General features: G+C 38.5%; 2 protein-coding genes across 3 annotated transcripts in view; both read right to left on the minus strand.

Moving 5' to 3' along the window:
• LOC134854549 (uncharacterized) overlaps positions 1 to 13,390 on the minus strand; it is a 127,348-nt gene extending 113,958 nt beyond the window's left edge. Inside the window, exon 1 of the mRNA XM_063870854.1 lies at positions 13,366 to 13,390. The gene's annotated coding sequence lies outside the window, so the exon portion shown is untranslated. The remainder of the gene's footprint in view (positions 1 to 13,365) is intronic.
• Positions 629 to 13,395, minus strand: LOC134854551 (repressor of RNA polymerase III transcription MAF1 homolog). 2 transcript variants are annotated; one of them, XM_063870856.1, is made up of 7 exons: positions 13,367 to 13,395; positions 9,119 to 9,320; positions 4,534 to 4,663; positions 3,329 to 3,449; positions 2,363 to 2,528; positions 1,913 to 2,021; positions 629 to 976 (listed from the first exon to the last, which is right to left on the minus strand). In XM_063870856.1, exons 2-7 carry the CDS (start codon positions 9,264 to 9,266, stop codon positions 874 to 876), a joined length of 777 nt encoding a protein of 258 aa, XP_063726926.1. In that variant the 5' UTR covers positions 9,267 to 9,320; positions 13,367 to 13,395; the 3' UTR covers positions 629 to 873. The 2 variants fall into 2 exon arrangements, with proteins under 2 accessions (XP_063726926.1, XP_063726927.1); XM_063870857.1 differs by lacking the exons at positions 9,119 to 9,320; positions 13,367 to 13,395 and adding an exon at positions 5,303 to 5,376.
• Positions 13,396 to 25,824: the final 12,429 nt, after the last annotated feature.

Here is a 25,824-nt window from a genome sequence, read left to right on the forward strand (position 1 = left end):
GGACTCTAACCACAGGCCTTAAGGTGCAAAGGCAACCGCTTTACCTCTAGGCCAAAGTTGGAAGTAGTCACGAAGCTGTTTATGTTCACTATTAAAGTCACTCCAATTCGTTGCAACTTTGAAAACAAAGTTGTTCACCGGGAAAAACGTCAGTTCTTTATTACAAAAAAATTGCTCTCACAAGTGTAAAAAAACTAGAAAAGTCAAAACACTAGATCTACCAAAATTAATAAAGCTGGCTTTAGAAAAAAACAACAAGCCAAGACCATAAGATGTGATAACAAAGCCGAAAATACATGAGCCGAAAACCCTTTATGAATTAAAAAATCGTTGTTGTTTGTTCAATGGGTTCGAAATTTTTTCGAAATTTCTACAAAATTGAAATAAACAATTGACATTTAATTAATTTTCAATTTTTTTTGTGATATTCTCATTTCGATTTATCATTTTCCTACTATTTATTCTTTCATACTATTTGATTGATTCTATTTGGTTTATACATGAGCAATTTCACTCCGCTAGTTAAAAATGGAACATATATCAATATTTAGGAACAGATTCTGTTTTTGTTCACTAAGGAACAAAAGTCTCAGACTATGTCTCAAAATCACGTTAATTTTCGCGTCCGTAAAAACTTTTCATCCAATTAATTTACGACACCTTAATTATGTATTATTTGATGCTCTTTGAATGCTTTAGAAGCAGTTTCCAGCAGGATAATTATACACCTGACATAAATTGATGAAAATTGCAAAGCAACATCTAACTTGAAATCTAGCCTAATTAGCACGTGGAGTAAGTAATGCTCTACACATTAGTTTGGTCAACTTCTATATTTTCTAAGAAATCAAGCTTGCTATCAATATAGCTTCGTCATTCGACTAGAATAACTTCAGGTTCTAAAGAGTCGACTAAATCAACGTCAGACAAGTCTTCTTCTTCGTCTTCTCCCGTCATGTACAGCTCCATTCCTCCCCTAAAACCAAAAACATGTTTCTGCAAAAAAATCAGAATCAGTTCACAAATTTGCACAGATCCAAACATCAATTTCAGACAATTTTTGACCTCAAAAACAAGCGTTTGATACTACAAAAACAAAGATAGCGAACAGAAAGTTGTAGAAAGTGAATGAACGCAAGGAAACAGAAAAAAAACGTCAACTTTCGAATTTCAATGAAAAAACTTATGCTCTCAAGCTCTTTAAATTTAACAGCGATGTATGTTTGACATATTTTTCATAAAAGTATCCCAAATCCAAAACACTCAATCATAGATGAATTTTTTCCGTCGGAAAATCTGAAAAATAAAATCCACCTCAATCCGTTTTTGCTTTCCTTTTAAGAGGGAATGAGCTGAACTTGAAAAGAAATCAAAAGTCAAACCACTCAATTTGTAAAACTTAGCCTGAAAAAAAATCATCTTTTTTAAAAAAACATATTTATGATGGTCTGTTTTTTGATAAAAGTAACACAATTTAAGAAAACTTGATCAATGAGTTAATTTTTGTTATTACGCTGAGAAATCTTAAAATTAAACTGCACTTGCGAAACTAGAAGTCGATCACGTTTTTTTTGCACAATTTGCGCTTTCGTAATTGGAGGGCAGAATTTATCAAACTTTTAACAGATGAATAAGAATTGAATTCAAAAATAGCATACACACCTAAGTGCATTCATAAATGCATTATTATGAATGAATGCACTTCTGAAGTTACAAGAGCATTTTAAATTTTTTTCCTGAAAAAAAAATCATCAGACCTATGAGCAAAAATCACTCCGTTATTTTACACTTCATTATCAACGATCTATTTTAGTCTTAACTTCACAAACCAAAAAAGCTTGAAGAACCAATGATAAGAATAGGTGCATAAGCCAAAAAATTCATTTGATACACAGACTAAGGGAGTTTTTACCGTAAACTGTCATTGTCTTCAGCGTATCCAGACCTAGCAATGCAGCATATATACACTATGCGCTTCATCTTTTTGTTGTAGAAGAGGTAGTTGAACGACCACAGAACTCCTGGAGCAAAGAAAAGAAATAAATTGAGTGTTGAGAAAACTTCACTGCAAACTCATACTCAACAGTTTCAAACTCTACAATTTATTAATGTTCCAATTGGGGCTGTTTCTCATTGTAGCCCCTCACTACCACTACCCCCCTCCCTCTCCTTAGACTCCCTCGTATATTGAAAACACTCCCCCTCCCCTATCCCGAATTTGTAACCATTAATAGTCAAGGAGATCCTTTGTGCAGATGTTAATGGTTCAGTGAGCTTATTACCAATTGTTCCTCAAAATGACACAGAGTGTAAGCAGCTTCATCTAAACATCTAACTGGAAGTCTTTTGACAATTTACTAGCCTGGTTCTCCGAAGGGTCCGCAGTTCAGATCCGGACAGTACTTGTACACCTCGCAATCTCTCAGACTGATCTCTCTGTCGATCGCCTCCCACAGTTTCGGTTTGAACATACTACTGTAGTAAGACCCCCCAAGCGTCAGCAGTAAACTGTCTACTGTATTCACCACCTAGACATTTTAATGAGCAAAAACATATTGAAAGGACTCGAAGAAGCTGAGAGGAACTCCACTTCGTTCCCTGTTATTCAGTCGATCATTTTCATACAGACGCAGCAAAATTTTTAAGTACAGTATCAATTAATTTCAATTTATGCGATAGGAACTAAAACTTGATTTAATTAGGGAAGCATTGAGAGCTTAAACTAAACGCGTAAAAATGAGATGCTCCCAATGAAACCATTGTAAATTTCAGGCATTGGAACAAAATTTATTACAACAAAAAATAGTTCGAAAATTTTGTCGACCTTTTTTTAGGTCGACCAAATTGATTTTCCGAGCTCTCCCAAAGCACTAAAAAGACAGTTTTGGCCAATTTTTCTGCGCCGCAGGCAAGCGAACTATTAAAAAAAAAACAGTCTAAAAAGGCGTTTTTAGACACTTTTTGGAAAATTTTGACCAAAAATTTGCGTTTTTTTTTTGGCGCGCGTTTCCCCCTCAAAACTTACAAATACAGAAGCCGAAGGCACCTTAAGAAAAATTTTAGGGTCCGTCAGCCAAAAATGGATATCTCAAAACAGTACAAAGGGGGGAACCTTTGGGCCGGTAGGGGGTCGAATCCCTGAAGAGCGGAAGTTAACCCCCCCCCCCAAATCCGCCCCTGAGTGTAAATACGTTTTAAGATTCGCTGTTGTATTTTGCAAATTACGTTCGGTATGCTTTCGATCAAACTTGAGTAGTTTTTGCAGAGCTCATGGTGGCCGTATAGCCGGAATCAGCTCAAAAGACAAACTGCATTGCATTTAGATTACCTGGCTCAGATTTGGTTCCCGAGAGAAGTCTGTGGAGGGAGTGGAGGAGAAAGAGTAGTCGGGGTGGAAAGACTTATTCAGAGTGGACACCAGAAAGAAGTGCGTCTTCTTACACAGCGCACTGGAACACATTAAACAAACTCAACCCTCAGTTGTTCCCCAATTGAAACAAAAAGAAGAAGAGAACACAGCCATAAATCATCGGCTCATTCTCCTCAATCATAAGAAGAGGACAGCAAATACAGAGCGCTGACTCATATCAATTGTTCGTCGCAAAAAATGACGTATATGTTAAGAAACCATGAAAAATCGAGTTTTGACAGTCGATTTGTGAAAAAGCGCGCTTGCATGCTCATGAAATATTTCCTCAAACATAAGCTCGCTCTTTTACAAAATTTAATTGTCAGAACTTTGTTTGTCTAGATTTCTTAGCTTTAAGATATAAGTATCAAACACAGCGTGTAAATGAAACGTGGATTGATTTTTTCCCATAAGTTCGGAACATATTTTGAAAAAGCGAGCTTGCATGATACTTTGGAGCTTAGTTTCGTCAAATTTAGGCGCAGTTTTTCGAAATTTAATTGTCAAATCTTCAACTGTCCTGGTTTCTTTTAAATTACAGCTTTTAGATTGGAAATACACCCCGTAGATTGAAATTAAATTGCCCGTAGATTGATTACAAAACCAGCTAACAAACAGTCACAGACAGTTGTTAAAGAGTATTGAACGCTATGAAACAAAAAATATATCTTGCTGTTTGAAAAAAACCTGAACTTTCGGATTTTAAAGAAAAAATATATGCCCTAAAACAGAATGAATTTGAAAAACAATTTGTGCTGGGTACTTTTTTGATAAAAATCAACCCAATTTGAGAAAACTGGATCAATAGGTAAACTTTTATTTCGCTGGGAAATCTGATAATTAATTTCCATTTTCGATATTAGAAGTCGATCACGTCTTTCGTGACTTTTACATTTTTGCTGTTCGATAGTGGAGTTTGCTTTATTTTTAACATAAGAAAAAACTAAGAAAAAATCACCAAGGCCTATATAAGAAACTTCACTACTTTCATTACTCTTAATATCCATCTATAAAACAGAATTTTCCGGCTTTTTTGGAGTTCTTTCAAATTATGAGTTGTGTACATCATAATCCAGTCTGTTCCCTTCTTGAAAACGAAATAATCTAATATTATTATGACTGACCTGAACGGATTTATCTGCTGCAGCTGGTCTTCGTCTGAGCTTGACTGACAACGGGAGAAATTTTTGTTGGGGCTGGTGCTGAAAAGTTTGTCATCGGGAGGACTCAAGGGCAGCATTTGGACAAGAGACCCTAAACATTGCACTAATTACATAATAAAGCATAAAAATTTGACCAAGGAGCAACATAAACAGTTACAAATGCATGTAAAAGGTCAGAACATTTTTTTCAATCAATTTTAAAGCTAATTCAAGGGCAACCTTTTACATGTTTTCCATTGTTATTAGAGCGCAAGTATTGAGCTACTATCGCTAAATGAGCTTAAGAGCAAATATCTCGCAGAAGCGAAGTAGCAAATTGAAGGTAAAAATAAAATAAAAAACAGATCGCATTTTTTTAAAAACAGCAAAAAACTGAGCAAAAAGGATTGCACCCGGCATTCTAAACTTAAGAACGAGTAACACTTTTGTAAATCGAACAGAAAGATAATCGTTGGAAAATTCTTCTAGTGATTTTTCAAAAATCTGTCAAATAAAGGTAAAAACCACACGAACTTTTGGAGAAAAAAACTGTTACACACCGATGGATAACCAATGAAACGTACAAAAAAGCCGACCATTGAAATATTCCATAAAACAATGAACTTTAACACAAGAAAGGCTGCACTTTGCCAAAAAGAGCGAGAAAACGACAGAGCAGCTCTAAAGGGAAATAAGAAAAAGACAAAATAAGCCAAGAATTAGTACAATTTTTACTGTGTCATATTCGCACCTGCTGGCATCGACACTTGAAGATTTAAGTTTTCGGAAGTTCGCCAAGGAGCCTTGAAAGATTGCTAACATTAGTCACCAATGATGCTGCTATAGATGCTAATAAAATGCCAATGCTATGCAGCAAAAATGCCACCAAAAATAAATAAAACAAGAGCTGCGCGTTAAATCTCCCACCACAACTTTAGGAGTCTCACTTGTGCCACGGACGCTTAACGATCAGCAAACAAAAGCCACAAACAAAGGAAAGAACAGATGCTATAAAGTTACCAATGCTACAGATCGTGGTTGTAGCAAAAAGTCATCAAATGAGCAAGCGAGTTTTATTTGCGAGTTTTGTTGGAAAAAAGTAGAGTCATACTAAAATACTACCTTCGCTAGCTCGCTAAAGTTTCAAAACTCAAATAAGCCACACCCCTACTGAAAAAACAATATCAGAGTTGGTAAATTTCCAAATTTTAATTTCATTTATATCAGAAAAAAATTCCATGCTTTTGGAATTGCGCAGACGAAAAATATGCATGCAAACGGCAGACTGACAATCTAAGTTTTTCCAGACAAAACTGATCTCAAACATACCGAAAAAATCAAGTTTTGATTGAAAATCAAACTCCACACCTTAGGCTCCAAAAGCACGCGCTTTACCACTAAACCAAAGAGGAAATCGGCCTGTGTTTTGTTGAGATTCCATAATAAACAAATTCCAATTTCTTACACATTTGTAAGAAAAGTTGTTTTCGGGGAAAATTCTAGTTTTTTTTTCTCGTAATTTTTTTTTCTCCTAAACGAAAAGAAAACACAATAACTTCCTGATTTCACAAACCCAATCACATTACCTTTGTATCTTCCGAAAGCTACATCTTACAAAAAACTAGTTAATATTATAGAGTAAATATAAAGTTAAGTTAAAAATAACGTTTCCAGCATAGGATCAAAATTTAGAATGAAGAATTAGTTACCAAAAAAATCACATTACAGATTGCCATTAGAAAAAAATGTGTCCGCTTTTAGATTTTTTAGAGCGGAAAATATAAAATATATCAAAGTGATATATAAACACATCGTCAATTGAGACTGAGTCTCATAACTTTGATCTTTGCGCGTTCATTGAAGGCGAGTGAGAACATCCCAGCGCAGAAAAGCGATCAAAAATTAAGCGTCTCAATTCAGTGTACGCAACAATTCTTTTAAAAAGTTGAACAGTACTTTGGTCATAACTAATTTGATAATGTTTCCACTATTCTGGTGGTATTGCTAGTTTTGTATCTTTTTGTTAGGAAAAAACTTATTTATCCCAGACTTTTGTCAGTTGTCCAAAACTTTCTGATTTCTTAAAGTTGAATTACTATTCTGAGCAACATTTTAAGTTTAACGAATTGGAACCCAAGGTACATCATCAACAGTAGTTATTTTCCAACCATTATGGATTTTTTTTTTAAAAAGGTCAATTAAAATGGGCCCTTCCGTCATGCGACGGTACGTGCACAGGTTGGATAGGGCCGTACCAACGCTATATAAATACATCAGCAATATTTTATGAAAAAATCAAGTCGATATTAAAGCATCAAGAGAATTGTCAATTAAAATCTACCCTCCTCGATTATAGCACAGATAGAATTGTCTATGTTGGATGTATTTTTAAGATTTTTGCACCCCCTAAGGCAGAGGATTGCACTCCTCAGAAATGCAAAACTTACTATTCCCATGGGATGGATTCGATGATATCTTTTCTTTGTTAATATTGTAAGCAGGCACCACATTTCATGAAGAAGCTAGAGGAGGGGGGGCAATTTCATGAAGTTGATTACGTATAACAGCCACAAAAGTGAAAATGACTGATTATTGAAAATCAAAATTTTGAAGCACTTTTTTCTGTGTTTTTCACATAAAGTATGGTTTTCAATCTCCACGCAAATTTACTATATTCTCAAAACAAATCCCAACATCAAACCCCAAGAAAATGCACACAATCTGGCTGAACCATTACATCATCTCTATAACCTTTGTATTCGATATCAAATATTTCCTGATGTGTTCAAGCTATCTAAAGTAGTACCCATTCCGAAGTTATCACTCAATGCAACATGCTTCGGCCCATATCTGTTACCCCAATGCTTGCTCGGGTTTTTGAAGGACTCGTATACAATCAATTTGTTTCCAATTCATACTTTTGTGGCTGAATAAGAACCAATTTGGTTTCAGGAACAAATCTTCGACTAATTGTGCGCTCATTAAATTAATGGACGACTGCAAGTCTCTCGAGAAACAGGGATGCGATTATATCCGAATCTTTTCTTTGGATCTTAGCAAAGCCTTTGACAGAGTGCCACACCATCTCATAATCTCACTATTATCTTAAGTTGTCCCGAGTGTGAATCCCTATTTTGTAAACTTGATTCGTTCTTTTTTGATGCACCGGAAACAGTTTGTTGTTTATGAAAACCACAGATCATCAACGAGCAGTACCAATAGTGGTGTACCGCAAGGGACTGTGATGGGTCCCCCGTGTTTCAATCTTTCATATGACGACTGTCAAGTTACTCAAACCCTGGCGACATTTGCGAAGTTTGCGGATGACAATACCCCCTGCATAGGTGGTAAACAAGGAGTTGACTCGGCAAATCAAGCCATCGGTCACATCGTGGAATGGTGTGAATCCAGTACTTTTATCTCGAACAACGAGAAATCCAAAGAAGTTCATATCAAATTATCTCACTCAGTTACTATTCAACCTGTTCATGACATTGAGATCACCGACAAATTTAAAATTCTGGGCATCACGTTCACGGATAAACTCTGTTGAACCTCACATAACAAAGGCAACCAAAAAAGCCTCATCACAGCTGTTTCTGCTGATTAAACTGAAAAGCCTTGGATACACCAAAACTGAAATCAATCTTCTCTAAAATCAGCTTGTTATTCCCATCCTATTGTATGGTATTCAAGTATGGGAGGCGCACCCTAATATTTGCTCAACAAGATAGACCGAGTCCAGAGGAGGGCTGTTGATGCAGGCGTTATTCAAGGGTTTGTCTCAATCAACGACTTACTAAGGAAAGAGGACGCAAAACTTTAACGAATTATATCGAGAGATGACAACCATATTCTTTCAGGATTAATTCCATCTCGATCAGAGTATAGCGAAGCAAAATTGGGAACGCGAAACCCAATCGGCAAATATCTGATGAAAGAAAAATATATGCGGCAGTTCCCTGACATGTTTTTGAGAAACTACAATTTGTAAATGTATTTGCCAATCATGTTTATTGGGACAAATCTCTGAGATGTCTCGGAATATAAGCGCTATTAGTACGGTTCTATAACTTGGCATACAAATCACTGATATTGCTACGAACCATTTGACCGGAATGAAATTTCGGATTCTAATTGATTTTCCATGAGAAACTACAATTTGTAAATGTATTTTTTAATCAATTGTACTTTACTGATTTCAATTAAGATTTATTTATATAAGGCATATCTGAAGAAGAAATGTTTCGAAGTTTTCTCTTATTTTCATCCAATTGAAGCACTTCAGATTTCAGGTGGTCTGGAGTTCCCACCCTTTTAAACGAACTTTTAAATGGGACTCATCAAAAACGGCAGGACTAAACTGCTTATTTTATAAGGGCTGGTTGTTAGGCAAGATAAATTGCAAAAAGGATCTTACAATAAAAGTGAGGTTGAGGAAAACCAATACATCTTTAAGGCGAAAGTCTGAACCAATCAATTAAGGAAGGTAGACATAATGAATTTCGGAAATCCATTCCCATTGGTTAAAAAATTATTTAAAGAAAAACGAAGTTAATAGACGTACCACTGTTGAGTTCCTTGAACAACTTTTTGTCTTCTGCAACCATTTTACATGAGTAGCTTTCGATTTTAGATTGCACATGGCAGTTTTGTCTTTCTTGGGTCAGCAATGCATTGATTTGCTCAAAAATGGGCAATTCTAGAAGCTTCATTCTGTCGAAACCTGCAATCAAGTCACTGACAGAAAATTGATCCCATCATTGCTGTCTTAAAAATGTTAAACAACTAATACCTTCTTTGAAAACGATGGGCAATCTAAAGTATCTCTACACAATTAGCAGGTATTGTGCCAGTAAGGGTAATCAGAAGGTCAAAAGTATCATAGTAACCGAGGTTACAGTCAGGAGTCCCTTCATCACGTATTCCAGTCAAAATCCTTGGAAATTTCTAGATATCGAAGTGATAAAGATAAAAGAAGATGACAAGTGTTTAAGTCCTTTTCAATTAAAATCGATACGGGTTACGTTTCTTCAATAAGAACACGCAACTCGACACGAGAAATTATAACAAACAAGGGTTACAAATAAAAACTTTCGTCGACAGTTATTTTGTCATTTATTGTTCCGAGTACGCAAGCGGCGTTCGCAATCTGTATTGCCAGGGAGATTCTCTGTTTTAAAACGCTGCCTGCTCTGGGTTCAGGGATGTCGAATACTCGGATTTTTTGATATCCGTTATTCGCCGCGGCCCAACTATTCGATATTCGACTTCGGCCGAATAGTGCCCTTACTATTCGGATTCGGCTTCGGCCAAATGTTACTACTCGAACAACTATTCGGATATTTGTTTATTTTCTAAAAAGTATTGAACATAGCATTTTTCAAGTAGAATTGGCTGGGACTTGCGTAATAATGTAAAAATCGCGCCATTTTGCCACTCCTTTTTCTTTTCTATACTCGCACTTAGCCATCTTAAAAAAAAACAGAAAAATATTGTGAAACAAAACAGTAAACCAATATTCGGAATATTCGGGTTTTTTAGCAGTGGACCCTGGATTATTCGGTATTCGGCAAAAAAAAAATATTCGGATTCGATATTCGGATTTCAAAATTTTAATATTCGGATTCGGCTTCGAAGTGCCGAATACTCGGTATTCGGGTCGAATACTCGGATTCGAATCGATATCCCTGTCTGGGTTCCTCAGTGCATAAGCTTAGGTTCTTACAAAGCTTGCTCAAAAAAATTTCTGTGCTAGGGCCGGCCGCGCCCTGAATTTCAAAAGCTAGCGGTTGAAAAAGATATCCATCATTTAACAGATCTTTATACTTGTCAATTTTTCACTCCTCCGCTTCAGCGGCAGCCGTACCAGGGTTACAAACAGACCCGGCATTAATCCTACAAGGAGCTAAGGAGTCTACTACCGTTACATCCCACAAGAGCTGCTTACCAACATCCCATGGAACGAGCGTCAAACGGTCTGGTCGCTTCTGATCGGTCCTGTCGAGATGTCGTGGTTCTAAAACAGACGGAATTTGAGAAGAAGATAAACTCTGCTTTATAAGGGCATTCAGGTTTGAATGACTAGACAATCTCTCTGCACTTTTCAGGCATGAAAGACCATGCCAACCATCCTCGGTAACGTCTTTTCCGCACACGCATTTATGCCGTTTTCATATTTTTGAGCCTAATCGAAGTCCTATCGCAATTCTGAGGTTGTTGGTTCGACAGTTTTAACATTAAATTTTTGCACGGGATGACGTTCAACCATTGGGAGCCAAATCTAACTAGGAAAGCGTTGAATCTTTTTACGTCCGTTGGTTCGAGTCGTAGAGTCAAGTCTGAAATTTCCCTGTCAAAGATTGGCTCCGTCGATTTTTTTTTTTTGGATTTCATTTTCCGGAGCCATTTAAATTTTTCCAAGTTCAAACCACTGTTTAAGCGCATCATCATAGGTTCCATCCAAACACTCCAAACCAAAGATTTCGCTTAAGGCATCTTTTGCTCCTACTGCTGAGGCAAATAAAGCGGGTAAAGAGAGTAGACGAGCGGAAGAAACGCCCAAGCCACATTTGGCTGCCGGGAGAACTGCTTGTAAAAACTGGTTATCATCCATTTTCACGTTAGTGACCTTTCATAACGAATTTATTAGTATTTTGTCGTAGCGTTCCAAAAAATCATTTTGCAAAAAAAACAAGGGCACGTACGCAAAAAATATAGGAGTTTTGGCATGCTAAAGCAGTTTTTCAGGAGGTAAAAACCATAATCGGCGTCTAGTTTGTCAATGACATCCAAGATTTTTTCAAGCTCCTTAATTTTTTCGTCGAGCAATTCTTTTTCGGCAAAAATCGCCGATTGGAAATCCTAAAATGAGGAGTTCTTCTTTTGTTTTTATTTTTATTTTTTGCCTTATTTTTCAAAATTGTGTTAAAATTGAATTATACTGTGTGCTAGTAGTCGGTCCCAAAAAAAAACAAAGTTCGCGCTTCTCAGTGTTCAAGCTCAGGCCGTGAAATTGTTCCGATTTCAGAATGTTTTTAAGGTCCCGGAGTACTACCTTATAGTCGTCGGCTAAATTTCCATCATCTAAATACCAGATGTTAATTTTCGACTCCAACTGTTTGACTAGTGTATGAATTGTTTCCGCAAAAAGGGGTGGGGCTTCAGGATCACCTTGCTGAGTTCCGTCTTCTGACATTATGACATAGTTTCCGTATAAAAGGTAACTAGGTTTACCATACGCGCAATGGGTGTAATTATACAATTCGGGGCGATTTGAATGAACATGATTCAACATTGTTTATCTATTTAGAGAGTTAAAGACATTCCTAAAATCTAGTTTTGGAAAAAAAACAGTGCGATTTGGATTGTCGTCGCAATCAATTAGGTTTCGAAACGAGTGCGCAGCTATTTCTGCTCCTCGTTAGGTACCGCATCCTACCTGTACGTTTCCGAAAAAAATTTGTCGCTCGGAGAGGGCCTTGCTTCCAACGCATTTAGACGCGATACGTCTCAGCGTTTTGCCTATGGCAATCGGTCTCAACCCTCCGTCTATCTTTATGAGGGCGATTAGCTTTGCGCCAAAAAAGAAAGGTCTTAGCGGTTCGGGTATTTTGCCATCTCCAATGAGGTTTATCAGCTTAGTAAGCGATTTCAGAAAATTAAGTCCTGCACTGCCATTTGACTTACTAACAAGATCTTTGAAAATTTGAGGAACTATTTCATCAGGACCTGCTGCTGATCCGTTTGGAAAGGACATTATCGCTTTGTAGAGATCGAAATCGGTTACGAAAAATCTATCCAAATTTTTTGGCTTTGGAGCTGCAAATTTGGCTCGCTCAGGGTGCTTAGACAACAATTTTTGCTAGTTATCAGTTGAAAAAGGAGCAATCCTGTTATCCGAAGCAGCAAGCCTTATTCCTCCCTTTACATTTCCTTCATCGAGCTTATTACTTATTAGCTCTACTCTCTGCTCGAGGTCACTAAGAGGCGGTCTTGAAAATTGGAGATGGGGTTTTGGAAGTGACACGTCATTTGCTCGAATTTTTTTTTATCAAGGAGCTCATGCTTGTGGTCTGTTTGCGTCCAATTCTTTTCGGTTGCTCCAAAAAACAAGGACGACGTTAAAAAAATTAGCCATTTTGCAACATCCTCTACATTGTAGACGATGTCATTTATTTTATGCGACAGACTTTCCGCCGAGGGAACACGCGAGTCTTTTGGTACTCTCTTGAGTACTGGGACATTTGAGATGGCTGTATTAACATAATTGTCTAGCACTAAATCATTACCTATTGTTGCTTTATTAACTTATTTTACATCAACGCATGATGGACACTGAAACCATTGGGTTTTCTTAGAGTCGCTAAGAGAAATATTTACACAACTGATATGATACCAACTAGAACAGCAATCACATCTAATCCAATTTATCAGTCCTGAAGGTTCTAAGCAATCTTTGCTTGTACACTCTTTGTTGTTTTCCTCATCTTGACGCAGCATAAAGGTAAAAAAAAAAGATTTTGACTGGATTTAGGGGACTGAACTAACCCATGATAAGCAGTTAGTGGGAATTTTATAAATCAGCAAATAAAAAAATTAAAAGACAATTAAATTAATATAAATTTTAAAATCAATTTATAAAAATCAAAAACAAGGAACAATGTCACCCGAGCTCAGTAGGTCTAGCGGTGCACCACCAGACTCTTCAAGCCAGTTCCAATTTCCCACCCCACAGAAAGCCACTTGACAGACCTGTCTCTAAAATCCCTCAGAGGGCGCTCCACAAACAGGCACAAACATCAAAGATCACAAATCTATTTAATAAGTTTATCACAACAATTAGGCTAAAACCTTGGAACTTTGTAGATATGTAAGTGATAATGATGACAGAAGATGACAAGTGTTGATGTCCTTACAGATAAAATCAATGCGGTTTACGTTTCTTCAACAAAAACACGCAACTGGATACGAAAAAATATAAAATACAATTGTTACAAATAAAAAAAAATCGTCGAAAGTTATTTTATCATTTATTGTTCCCAGTACGCAAGCGGCGTTCGCAATCTGTATTACCAGGGAGATTCTCTGTTTTAAAGGCTGCACGCTCTGGGTTCCTCATTGCATATGCTTAGGTTCTTACAAAGCTTGCTCGAAAAAATTCTGTGCTGTGGCCGGCCGCGCCCTGAATCTCAAAAGCTAGCGGTTGAAAAAGATACTCATCATCTACTAAGTCTATATATATTGTCTTTTGATTGCTCCTCGGCTTCAGCCGCAGCCGTACCAGGGTTACAAACAGACCCGGCATTAATCCTACAAGGAGCTAAGGAGTCTACTACCGTTACATCCCACATGAGCTGCTTACCAACAGACCATGGAACGAGCGTCAAACCGTCTGGTCGCTTCTGATCGGTCCTGTAGAGATGTCGTGCTTCTAAAACAGACGGAATGTGAGTAGAAGATAAACTCTGCTTTATAGGGGCATTCAGGTTTGAATGACTAGAGAATCTCCCTGCACTTTTAAGGCAAGAAATACCATGCCAACCATCCTCGGTAACGTCTTTTCCGCACACGCATTTATGCCGTTCGCATATTTTTGAGCCTAATCGAAGTCCTATCGCAATTCTGAGGTTGTTGGTTCGACAGTTTTAACCTTAAATTTTTGCACGGGATGACGTTCAACCATTGGGAGCCAAATCTATCTAGGAAAGCGTTGAATCTTTTTACGTCCGTTGTTTCGAGTCGTAAAATCAAGTCTGAAATTTCGCTGTTAGAAAATGGCTCCGTCCAATTTTTTTTGGATTTCATTTTCCGGAGCTATTTCAATTTTTCCAAGTTCAAACCACTAAGAAAGCGGGTAAAGCGAGTAGACGAGCGGAAGAAACGCCCAAGCCACATTTGGCTGCCGGGAGAACTGCTTGTAAAAACTGATTATCATCCATTTTCACAATAGTGACCTTTCATAACGAACTTCTTAGTAATTTGTTGTAGCGTTCCAAAAAAATCATTTTGCAAAAAACAAGGGCTCGTACGCAAAAATATAGGAGTTATGGCATGCTAAAGCAATTTTTCAGGAGGTAAAAACCATAATGGGCGTCTAGTTTGTCAATGACATCCGAGATTTTTTCAAGCTTCCTAATTTTTTTGTCGAGCAATTCTTTTCGGCAAAGTTCGCCGATTGGAGATCCTAAAATGAGGAGTTATTCTTTTAGTCTTATTTTTATTTTGGGGCATATTTTTCGAAATTGTGTTAAAAATGAATTATACCGTGTTCTAGTAATCGGTCCCAAAAAAACAATATTCGCACTTCCCAGTGTTCAAGCTCAGGCCGTAAAATTGTTCCGATTTCAGAATGTTTTTAAGGTCCCGGTGTACTACCTTATAGTCGTCGGCTAAATTTCCATCATCTAAATCATCTAAATACCAGGTGTTAATTTTCGACTCCAACTGTTTGACTAAAGTATGAATTGTTTCCGCAAAAAAAGTTGCGGCTTCAGGATCACCTTGCTGAGTTCCGTCTTCTGACATTATGACAGAGCTTCCGTAAAAAAGGTAACTAGGTTTACCATACGCGCAATGGGTGTAATTATACAATTCTGGGCGATTTGAATAAACATGATTCAACATTGTTTCTCTAATTAGAGAGTTAAAGGCATTCCTAAAATATAGTTTTAAAAGAACAGTGCATTTTGGATTGTCGTCGCGTTCAATTAGGTATCGAAACGAGTGCGCAGCTATTTCTGCTCCTCTTTAGGTACCGCATCCTACCTGTGCGTTACCGAAAAAATTTTGTCGCTCGAAGAGGGCCTTGCTTCCAACGCATTTAGACGCGATACGTCTCAGCGTTTTGCCAATGGCAATCGGTCTCAACCCTCCTTCTATCTTTATGAGGGCGATAAGCTTTGCGCCAAAAAAGAAAGGTCTTAGGGGTTCGGGTATTTTGCCATCTCCAATGAGGTTTATCAGCTTAGTAAGTTATTTCAGAAAAATAAGTTCTGCACTGCCATTCGACTGATTAACAAGATCTTTGAAAAATTCTGGTCGCTTCTGATCGGTTTTGTAGAAATGACTTGTTTCTAAAACAGGCGGAATGTGAGTACAAGATAAACTCTGCTTTATAAGGGCATTCAGGTTTGAATGCCTAGAGAATCACCCTGCACTTCTGAGGCAAGAAAAACCATGCCAGCCATTCTCGGTAACGTCTTTTTCGCACACTTATTTATGCCGTTTGCTTAATTTTGAGCCTAATCGAAGTCCTATCGCAATTCTGAGTTGTTGGTTCGACAGTTTTAATCTTAAACTTTTGAACGGGATGACGTTCAACCATTAGGAGCCAAATCTATCTTGGAACGCGTTGAATCTCCTACGTCCGTTGGTTCGAGTCGTAAAATCAAGTCTGAAATTTCGCTGTCAAAAAACGGCTCCGTCCAATTTTTTTTGGATTTCATTTTCCGGAGCCGTTTCAATTTTTCCAAGTTCAAACCACCGTTTAAGCGCATCATCATAGGTTCCATCCAGATGCTCCGAATCAAATATTTCGCTTAAGGCATCTTTTGCTCCTACTGCTGAGACTAAGAAAGCGGGTAAAGCGAGTAGACGAGCGGAAGAAACGCCCAAGCCACATTTGGCTGCCGGGAGAACTGCTTGTAAAAACTGGTTATCATCCACTTTCACGTTAGTGACCTTTCATAACGAATTTCTTAGTAGTTTGTCGTAGCGTTCTACCTGTACGTTTCCGAAAAATTTTTGTCGCTCGGAGAGGCCCTTGCTTCCAACGCATTTAGACGCGATACATCTCAGCGTTTTGCCTATGGCAATCGGTCTCAACCCTCCGTCTATCTTTATGAGGGCGATAAGCTTTGCGCCAAAAAAGAAAGGACTTAGGGGTTCGGGTATTTTGCCATCTCCAATGAGGTTTATCAGCTTAGTAAGCGATTTCAGAAAATTAAGTCCTGCACTGCCATTCGACTTACTAACAAAATCTTTGAAAATTTGAGGAACTTTTTCATCAGGACCTGCTGCTGATCCGTTTGGAAAGGACATTATTGCTTTGTATAGATCGAAATCGGTTACGATAAAACTATTCAAATTTTTTGGAATTGGAGCTGCAAATTTGGCTCACTGAGGGTGCCTAGACAACAATTTTTGCTAGTTATCAGTTGAAAAAGGAGCAATCTTGTCATCCGAAGCAGCAAGCCTTATCCTCCCTTTACATTAGCTTCATCGAGCGTTTTACTTATTAGCTTTATTTTCTGCTCGAGGTCACTAAGAGGCGGGTTTGAAACTTGGGGATGGGATTTGGAAGTGACACGTCATTTGCTCGAAGTTTTTTATTTATCAAGGAGCTCATGCTTGTGGTCTGTTTGCGTCCAATTATTTTCGGTTGCTGCAAAAAAACAAGAACGACGTTAAAAAAATTAGCCATCAGGTTTGAATGACTAGAGAATCTCCCTGCACTTTTAAGGCAAGAAAGATCATGCCAACCATCCTCGGTAACGTCTTTTCCGCACACGCATTTATGCCGTTCGCATATTTTTGAGCCTAATCGAAGTCCTATCGCAATTCTGAGGTTGTTGGTTCGACAGTTTTAACCTTAAATTTTTGCACGGGATGACGTTCAACCATTGGGAGCCAAATCTATCTAGGAAAGCGTTGAATCTTTTTACGTCCGTTGTTTCGAGTCGTAAAATCAAGTCTGAAATTTCGCTGTTAGAAAATGGCTCCGTCCAATTTTTTTTGGATTTCATTTTCCGGAGCTATTTCAATTTTTCCAAGTTCAAACCACTAAGAAAGCGGGTAAAGCGAGTAGACGAGCGGAAGAAACGCTCAAGCCACATTTGGCTGCCGGGAGAACTGCTTGTAAAAACTGATTATCATCCATTTTCACAATAGTGACCTTTCATAACGAACTTCTCAGTAATTTGTTGTAGCGTTCCAAAAAAATCATTTTGCAAAAAACAAGGGCTCGTACGCAAAAAATATAGGAGTTATGGCATGCTAAAGCAATTTTTCAGGAGGTAAAAACCATAATGGGCGTCTAGTTTGTCAATGACATCCGAGATTTTTTCAAGCTTCCTAATTTTTTGTCGAGCAATTCTTTTCGGCAAAGTTCGCCGATTGGAGATCCTAAAATGAGGAGTTATTCTTTTAGTCTTATTTTGATTTTGGGGCATATTTTTCGAAATTGTGTTAAAAATGAATTATACCGTGTACTAGTAATCGGTCCCAAAAAACAATATTCGCACTTCCCAGTGTTCAAGCTCAGGCCGTAAAATTGTTCCGATTTCAGAATGTTTTTAAGGTCCCGGTGTACTACCTTATAGTCGTCGGCTAAATTTCCATCATCTAAATCATCTAAATACCAGGTGTTAATTTTCGACTCCAACTGTTTGACTAAGGTATGAATTGTTTCCGCAAAAAAAGTTGCGGCTTCAGGATCACCTTGCTGAGTTCCGTCTTCTGACATTATGACAGAGCTTCCGTAAAAAAGGTAACTAGGTTTACCATACGCGCAATGGGTGTAATTATACAATTCTGGGCGATTTGAATAAACATGATTCAACATTGTTTCTCTAATTAGAGAGTTAAAGGCATTCCTAAAATATAGTTTTAAAAGAACAGTGCATTTTGGATTGTCGTCGCGTTCAATTAGGTATCGAAACGAGTGCGCAGCTATTTCTGCTCCTCTTTAGGTACCGCATCCTACCTGTGCGTTACCGAAAAAATTTTGTCGCTCGAAGAGGGCCTTGCTTCCAACGCATTTAGACGCGATACGTCTCAGCGTTTTGCCAATGGCAATCGGTCTCAACCCTCCTTCTATCTTTATGAGGGCGATAAGCTTTGCGCCAAAAAAGAAAGGTCTTAGGGGTTCGGGTATTTTGCCATCTCCAATGAGGTTTATCAGCTTAGTAAGTTATTTCAGAAAAATAAGTTCTGCACTGCCATTCGACTGATTAACAAGACCTTTGAAAAATTCTGGTCGCTTCTGATCGGTTTTGTAGAAATGACTTGTTTCTAAAACAGGCGGAATGTGAGTACAAGATAAACTCTGCTCTATAAAGGCATTCAGGTTTGAATGCCTAGAGAATCACCCTGCACTTCTGAGGCAAGAAAAACCATGCCAGCCATTCTCGGTAACGTCTTTTTCGCACACTTATTTATGCCGTTTGCTTAATTTTGAGCCTAATCGAAGTCCTATCGCAATTCTGAGTTGTTGGTTCGACAGTTTTAATCTTAAACTTTTGAACGGGATGACGTTCAACCATTAGGAGCCAAATCTATCTTGGAACGCGTTGAATCTCCTACGTCCGTTGGTTCGAGTCGTAAAATCAAGTCTGAAATTTCGCTGTCAAAAAACGGCTCCGTCCAATTTTTTTTGGATTTCATTTTCCGGAGCCGTTTCAATTTTTCCAAGTTCAAACCACCGTTTAAGCGCATCATCATAGGTTCCATCCAGATGCTCCGAATCAAATATTTCGCTTAAGGCATCTTTTGCTCCTACTGCTGAGACTAAGAAAGCGGGTAAAGCGAGTAGACGAGCGGAAGAAACGCCCAAGCCACATTTGGCTGCCGGGAGAACTGCTTGTAAAAACTGGTTATCATCCACTTTCACGTTAGTGACCTTTCATAACGAATTTCTTAGTAGTTTGTCGTAGCGTTCTACCTGTACGTTTCCGAAAAATTTTTGTCGCTCGGAGAGGCCCTTGCTTCCAACGCATTTAGACGCGATACATCTCAGCGTTTTGCCTATGGCAATCGGTCTCAACCCTCCGTCTATCTTTATGAGGGCGATAAGCTTTGCGCCAAAAAAGAAAGGTCTTAGGGGTTCGGGTATTTTGCCATCTCCAATGAGGTTTATCAGCTTAGTAAGCGATTTCAGAAAATTAAGTCCTGCACTGCCATTCGACTTACTAACAAAATCTTTGAAAATTTGAGGAACTATTTCATCAGGACCTGCTGCTGATCCGTTTGGAAAGGACATTATTGCTTTGTATAGATCGAAATCGGTTACGATAAAACTATTCAAACTTTTTGGAATTGGAGCTGCAAATTTGGCTCACTGAGGGTGCCTAGACAGCAATTTTTGCTAGTTATCAGTTGAAAAAGGAGCAATCTTGTCATCCGAAGCAGCAAGCCTTATCCTCCCTTTACATTAGCTTCATCGAGCGTTTTACTTATTAGCTTTATTTTCTGCTCGAGGTCACTAAGAGGCGGGTTTGAAACTTGGGGATGGGATTTGGAAGTGACACGTCATTTGCTCGAAGTTTTTTATTTATCAAGGAGCTCATGCTTGTGGTCTGTTTGCGTCCAATTATTTTCGGTTGCTGCAAAAAAACAAGAACGACGTTAAAAAAATTAGCCATTTTGTAACATCCTCTACATTGTAGACGATGTCATTTATTTTGTGCGACAGACTTTCCGCCGAGGGAGCACGCGAGTCTTTTGGTACTCTCTTGTGTACTGGAATATTTGAGATGGCTGTATTAACATAATTGTCTAGCACTAAATCATTACCTATTGTTGCTTTATTAACAGATTTTACATCAAGGCATGAAGGACACTGAAACCATTGGGTTTTCTTAGAGTCGCTAAGAGAAATATTTACACAACTGATATGATACCAACTAGAACAACAATCACATCTAATCCAATTTATCAGTCCTGAAGGTTTTAAGCAATCTTTGCTTGTACACTCTTTGTTGTTTTCCTCATCTTGACGCACCATAAAGGTCAAAAACAAAAAATTTTGACTGGATTTTAGGGGACTGAACTAACCCATGATAAGTGGGAATTTATAAATCAGTTTGTGGGAATTTTATAAATCAGCAAATAAAAAAAAATAATAGACAATTGAAATAATTTAAATTTTAAAATCGAATTATAAAAATCAAAAACAAGGAACAATGTCACCCGAGCTCAGTAGGTCCAGCGGTGCACCACCAGACACTTCAAGCCAGTTCCAATTTCCCACCCCACAGAAAGCCACTTGACAGACTTGTCTCTAAAATCCCTCAGAGGGCGCTCCAAAAACAAGCACAAACATCAAACATAACAAATCTATTTAATAAGTTTATCACAACAATTAGGCTAAAACCTTAGAGCTTTGTAGATATGCAAGTGACAAAGATGACAGAAGATGACAAGTGTTGATGTCCTTACAAACAAAATCGATGCGGGTTACGTTTCTGCAATAAGAACACGCAACTCGATACGAGAAAATAGAAAATACAAGTGTTACAAACAAAAAAATTTCTTCGAAAGTTATTTAAGGTTCCGAGTCCGCAAGCGGCGTTCGCAATCTGTATTACCAGGGAGATTCTTTGTTTTAAAGGCTGCACGCTCTGGGTTCCTCATTGCATATGCTTAGGTTTTACAAAGCTTGCTCAAAAAAATTCTGTGCTGTAGCCGGCCGTGCCCTCAATCTCAAAAGCTAGCGGTTGAAAAAGATACTCATCATCTACTAAGTCTTTATACTTGTCTTTTTTTTTGCTCTTCCGCTTCAGCGGCAGCCGTACCAGGGTTACAAACAGACCTGGCACTAAGCCTACTAGGGTTTAAAGAGTCTACTACCGTTACATCCCACAAGAGCTGCTTACCAACAGCCCATGGAACGGGCGTCAAACCGTCTGGTCGCTTCTGATCGGTCCTGTAGAGGTGTCGTAGTTCTGAAACAGACGGAATGTGAGCAGAAGATAATTTCTTTTCTATAGGAGCATTCGGGTTTGAATGCCTAGAGAATCTCCGTGCACTTTTGAGGCAAGAAAGAACATGCCAACCACCTTCGGTAACCTCTTTTCCGCACACGCATTTATGCCGTCCATATATTTCTGATCCTAATCGAAGTCCTATCGCAATTGTGAATTGTTGGTTTGACAGTTTAATCTTAAATTTTTTGCGCGGGATGACGTTCAACCACTGGGAGCCAAATCTATCTTGGAACGCATTGAATCTTTTTACTTCCGTTGGTTCGCGTCGTAAATTCAAGACTGCAATTTCGCTGTCAAAAATTGGCTTCGTTCAGTTTTTTTTGGATTTCATTTTCCGGAGCCATTTCCTTTTTTTCCAAGTTCAAACCATCGTTTAAGCGCATTATCATAGGTTCCATCCACATGCTCCTAATCAAAAATGTCACCTAAGGCTTCCTTTGCTCCTACTGGTGAGGCCAAGAAAGCGAGTAAAGCTAGTAGACGAGCGGAAGAAACACCCAAGCCATCTTTGGCTACCGGGAGAACTGCTTGTAAAAACGGGTAAACATCGATTTGCACATTAGTGACCCTAAACAACGAATTCCTTAGTAATTTGTCGTAGCGTTCCAAAAAAATCACTTGGCAAAAGACAAGGGCTCGTACGCAAAAAATATAGATGTTTTGGCATGATAAAGCAGTTTTTTTGGAGGTAAAAACCATAATAGGCGTCTAGTTTGTCAATAGCATCCGAGATTTTTTCAAGCTCCTTAATTTTTTTTGTCAAGCAAATCTTTTCGGCAACGCTTGCCGATTGGTGACCCTAAAGTCAGGAGTTTTTCTTTTGTTTTTATTTTTGTTTTGGGGCATATTTTTCGAGATTGTGTTAAATTTGAAGTATACTGTGTACTCGTAGTCGGTTTCAAAAAATAAAGTTTCCAATTCTCAGTGTTTAAGCTTAGGCCGTAAGTTTTTCCAATTTCAGAAAGCTTTTAAGGTCGCGGAGTACTACCTAATAGTCGTCGGCTAAATTTTCATCATCTAAATACCAGATGTTATTTTTCGACTCCAACTGTTTGACTAGTGTCTGAATTATTTCCGCAAAAAATTGGTGCGGCTTCAGGATCACCGTGCTGAATTTCGTCTTCTGACATTATGACATCGCTTTTGTAAAAAACGTAACTAGCTTTACTATACGCGCAATGGGTGTAACTATATAACTCAGGGCGATTTGAAAAAACTTGAATCACTATGGTTTCTCTATTTAGAGAGTTAAAGGCATTCTTAAAACCTAGTTTTAAAAAAACGGTGCATTTTAGATTGAAGTCGCGTTCATTTAGGTTTCGAAACGAGAGTGCAGCTATTTCTGCTCCTCGTATAGTACCGCATCCTATGTGTACGTTTCCCAAAAAATTTTGTCGGTCGGAGAGGGCCTTGCTTCCAACGCATTTAGATACGATACATCTCAACGTGTTGCCTATGGCAATCGGTCTCAACCCTCCGTCTATTTTCATTCATGAGGAGATAAGATTTGCGTCAAAAAATGAAGGTCTTAGGGGTTCGGGTATTTTGCCATCTCCAATGACGTTTATCAGCCTAGTAAGCGATTTCAGAAAATTAAGTCCTGCACTGCCATTTGACTTACTAACAAGATTTCATCAGGACCTGCGGCTGATCCATTCGGAAAAGAAATTGTTGCTTTGTATAGGTCAAAACCGCTTACGAAAAAAATATCTGTTTTTTTTTCTGGAATTGGAGCAGTAAATGTGGCTCGCTCGCCGAGGGTGCTTGGACAACAATTTTTGATAGTTATCAGTTGAAAAAAGAGCAAGTATGGGGGGGGGGGCGCACTCTTATATTTGCTCGACAAGATAGACCGAGTCCCGAGGAGGGCTGCTGATGCAGGCGTTATTCAAGGGTTTGTCTCAATCAACGACTTAGTAAGGAAAGAAGACGAAAAACTTATATCGAGAGATGACAACCATATTCTTTCAGGTTTAATTCCATCTCGATCAGAGTATAGCGAAGCAAAATTGAGAGCGTGAAACCCAATCGACAATTATCTGATGAAAGAAAAAAATATGCGGCAGTTCTCTGACATGTTTTTGAGAAACTGCAATTTGTAAATGTATTTGCCAATCAAGTTTAATGGGACAAATCTCTGAGAGGTCTCGGAATATAAGCGCTATTAGTACGGTTCTATAACTTGGCATACAAATCACTGATATTGCTACGAACCATTTGATCGGAATGAAATTTCGGATTCTAATTGATTTTCCTTGAGAAATTCCAGTATGTAAATGTATTTGTTAATCAATTGTTCTTTACTGATTTCAATTGAGACTTATTTTTATTTGATTTATTTCAGGCATATCTGAAGGAGAAATGTTTCGAAGTTTTCTCTTTTTTTCATCCAATTGAAGCACTTCAGACTTCAGGTGGTCTGGAGTTCCCAATTTCCAAACGAACTTCTGAATCGCAATCATCAAAAACGGCAGGACTAAACTGCTTATTTTATCAGGGCTGGTTGTTAGGCAAGTGATAAAGATGACAGAAGATGACAAGTGTTGATGTCCTTACAAACAAAATCGATGCGGCTTACGTTTCTTCAACAAGAACACGCAACTCGATACGAGAAAATAGAAAATACAAGTGTTCCAAACAAAAAAAAATCTTCGAAAGTTATTTTTATCATTTAAGGTTCCGAGTCCGCAAGCGGGGTTCGCAATCTGTATTACCAGGGAGATTCTCTGTTTTAAAGGATGCACGCTCTGGGTTCCTCATTGCATATGCTTAGGTTCTTACAAAAGTTGCTCAAAAAAAATTCTGTGCTGTGGCCGGCCGCGCCCTGAATCTCAAAAGCTAGCGATTGAAAAAGATACTCATCATCTACTAAGTCTTTATACTTGTCTTTTTTTTGCTCTTCCGCTTCGGCGGCAGCCGTACCAGGGTTAAAAACAGACCTGGCACTAATCCTACTAGGGGTTATGGAGTCTACTACCTTTACATTGCACAAGATACTCCCAAACACCCAAGCCATCTTTGGCTACCGGGAGAACGCTATAGCGGCGTTCCCAATCTGTATTGCGAGGGAGTTTTTCTGTTTTAAAGGCTGCCCGCTCTGGGCTCCTCCTTGCATATGCTTAGGTTCTTACAAACCTTGCTCAAAAAAATTCTGTGTTGTTGCCGGCCGCGCCCTGAATCTCAAAAGCTAGCGGTTGAAAAAGATACTCATCATCTACTAAGTCTTTATACTTGTCTTTTTTTTGCTCTTCCGCTTCAGCGGCAGCCGTACCAGGGTTACAAACAGACCTGGCACTAAGCCTACTAGGGTTTAAAGAGTCTACTACCGTTACATCCCACAAGAGCTGCTTACCAACAGCCCATGGAACGGGCGTCAAACCGTCTGGTCGCTTCTGATCGGTCCTGTAGAGTTGTCGTAATTCTGAAACAGACGTAATGGGAGCACAAGATAATTTCTGCTTTATAAGGGCATTCGGGTTTGAATGCGGAGAATCTCCGTGCACTTTTGAGGCAAGAAAGACTATGCCAACCATTTTCGGTAACCTCTTTTCCGCACACGCATTTATGCCGTTCGCATATTTCTGATCCTAATCGAAGTCCTATCGCAATTGTGAATTGTTGGTTTGACAGTTTAATCTTAAATTTTTTGCGCGGGATGACGTTCAACCACTGGGAGCCAAATCTATCTTGGAGCGCGTTGAGTCATTTTACTTCCGTTGGTTCGCGTCGTAAATTCAAGACTGCGATTTCGCTGTCAAAAATTGGCTTCGTCCAGTTTTTTTTGGATTTCATTTTCCGGAGCCATTTCCTTTTTTTTCCAAGTTCAAACCATCGTTCAAGCGCATTATCATAGGTTCCATCCACATGCTCCCAATCAAAAATGTCACCTAAGGCTTTCTTTGCTCCTACTGGTGAGGCCAAGAACCAAGAAAGCGAGTAAAGCTAGTAGACGAGCGGAAGAAACACCCAAGCCATCTTTGGCTACCGGGAGAACTGCTTGTAAAAACTGGTAATCATCGATTTGCACATTAGTGACCCTAAATAACGAATTCCTTAGTAATTTGTCGTAGCGTTCCAAAAAATCATTTTGCAAAAGACAAGGGCTCGTACGCAAAAAATATAGATATTTTGGCATGATAAAGCAGTTTTTTTGGAGGTAAAAACCATAATGGGCGTCTAGTTTGTCAATGGCATCCGAGATTTTTTCAAGCTCCTTTATTTTCTTGTCAAGCAAATCTTTTCGGCAACGCTTGCCGATTGGTGACCCTAAAATCAGGAGTTTTTTTTTGTTTCTATTTTTGTTTTGGGGCATATTTTTCGAGATTGTGTTAAAATTGAAGTATACTGTGTACTCGTAGTCGGTTTCAAAAAATAAAGTTTCCAATTCTCAGTGTTCAACCTTAGGCCGTAAATTTGTTCCAATTTCAGAAAGCTTTTAAGGTCGCGGAGTACTACCTAATAGTCGTCGGCTAAATTTCCATCATCTAAATACCAGATGTTATTTTTCGACTCCAACTGTTTGACTAGTGTCTGAGTTATTTCCGCAAAAAAATTGGTGCGGCTTCAG

Source organism: Symsagittifera roscoffensis, chromosome 9, assembly GCF_963678635.1.
Source record: "Symsagittifera roscoffensis chromosome 9, txSymRosc1.1, whole genome shotgun sequence".
NCBI lineage: Eukaryota > Metazoa > Xenacoelomorpha > Acoela > Convolutidae > Symsagittifera > Symsagittifera roscoffensis.

Coding starts and splice junctions, on each gene's coding strand:
- LOC134854551 (XM_063870856.1), bottom strand. CDS start 9,266: ATGAAGCTTCTAGAATTGCCCATTTTTGAGCAAATCAATGCATTGCTG. Junction 3,450..4,533: donor CAGCAGATAAATCCGTTCAG/GTCAGTCATAAT, acceptor AATGTGTTCCAG/TGCGCTGTGTAAGAAGACGC. Junction 2,022..2,362: donor CGGACCCTTCGGAGAACCAG/GCTAGTAAATTG, acceptor TCTTTGCTCCAG/GAGTTCTGTGGTCGTTCAAC.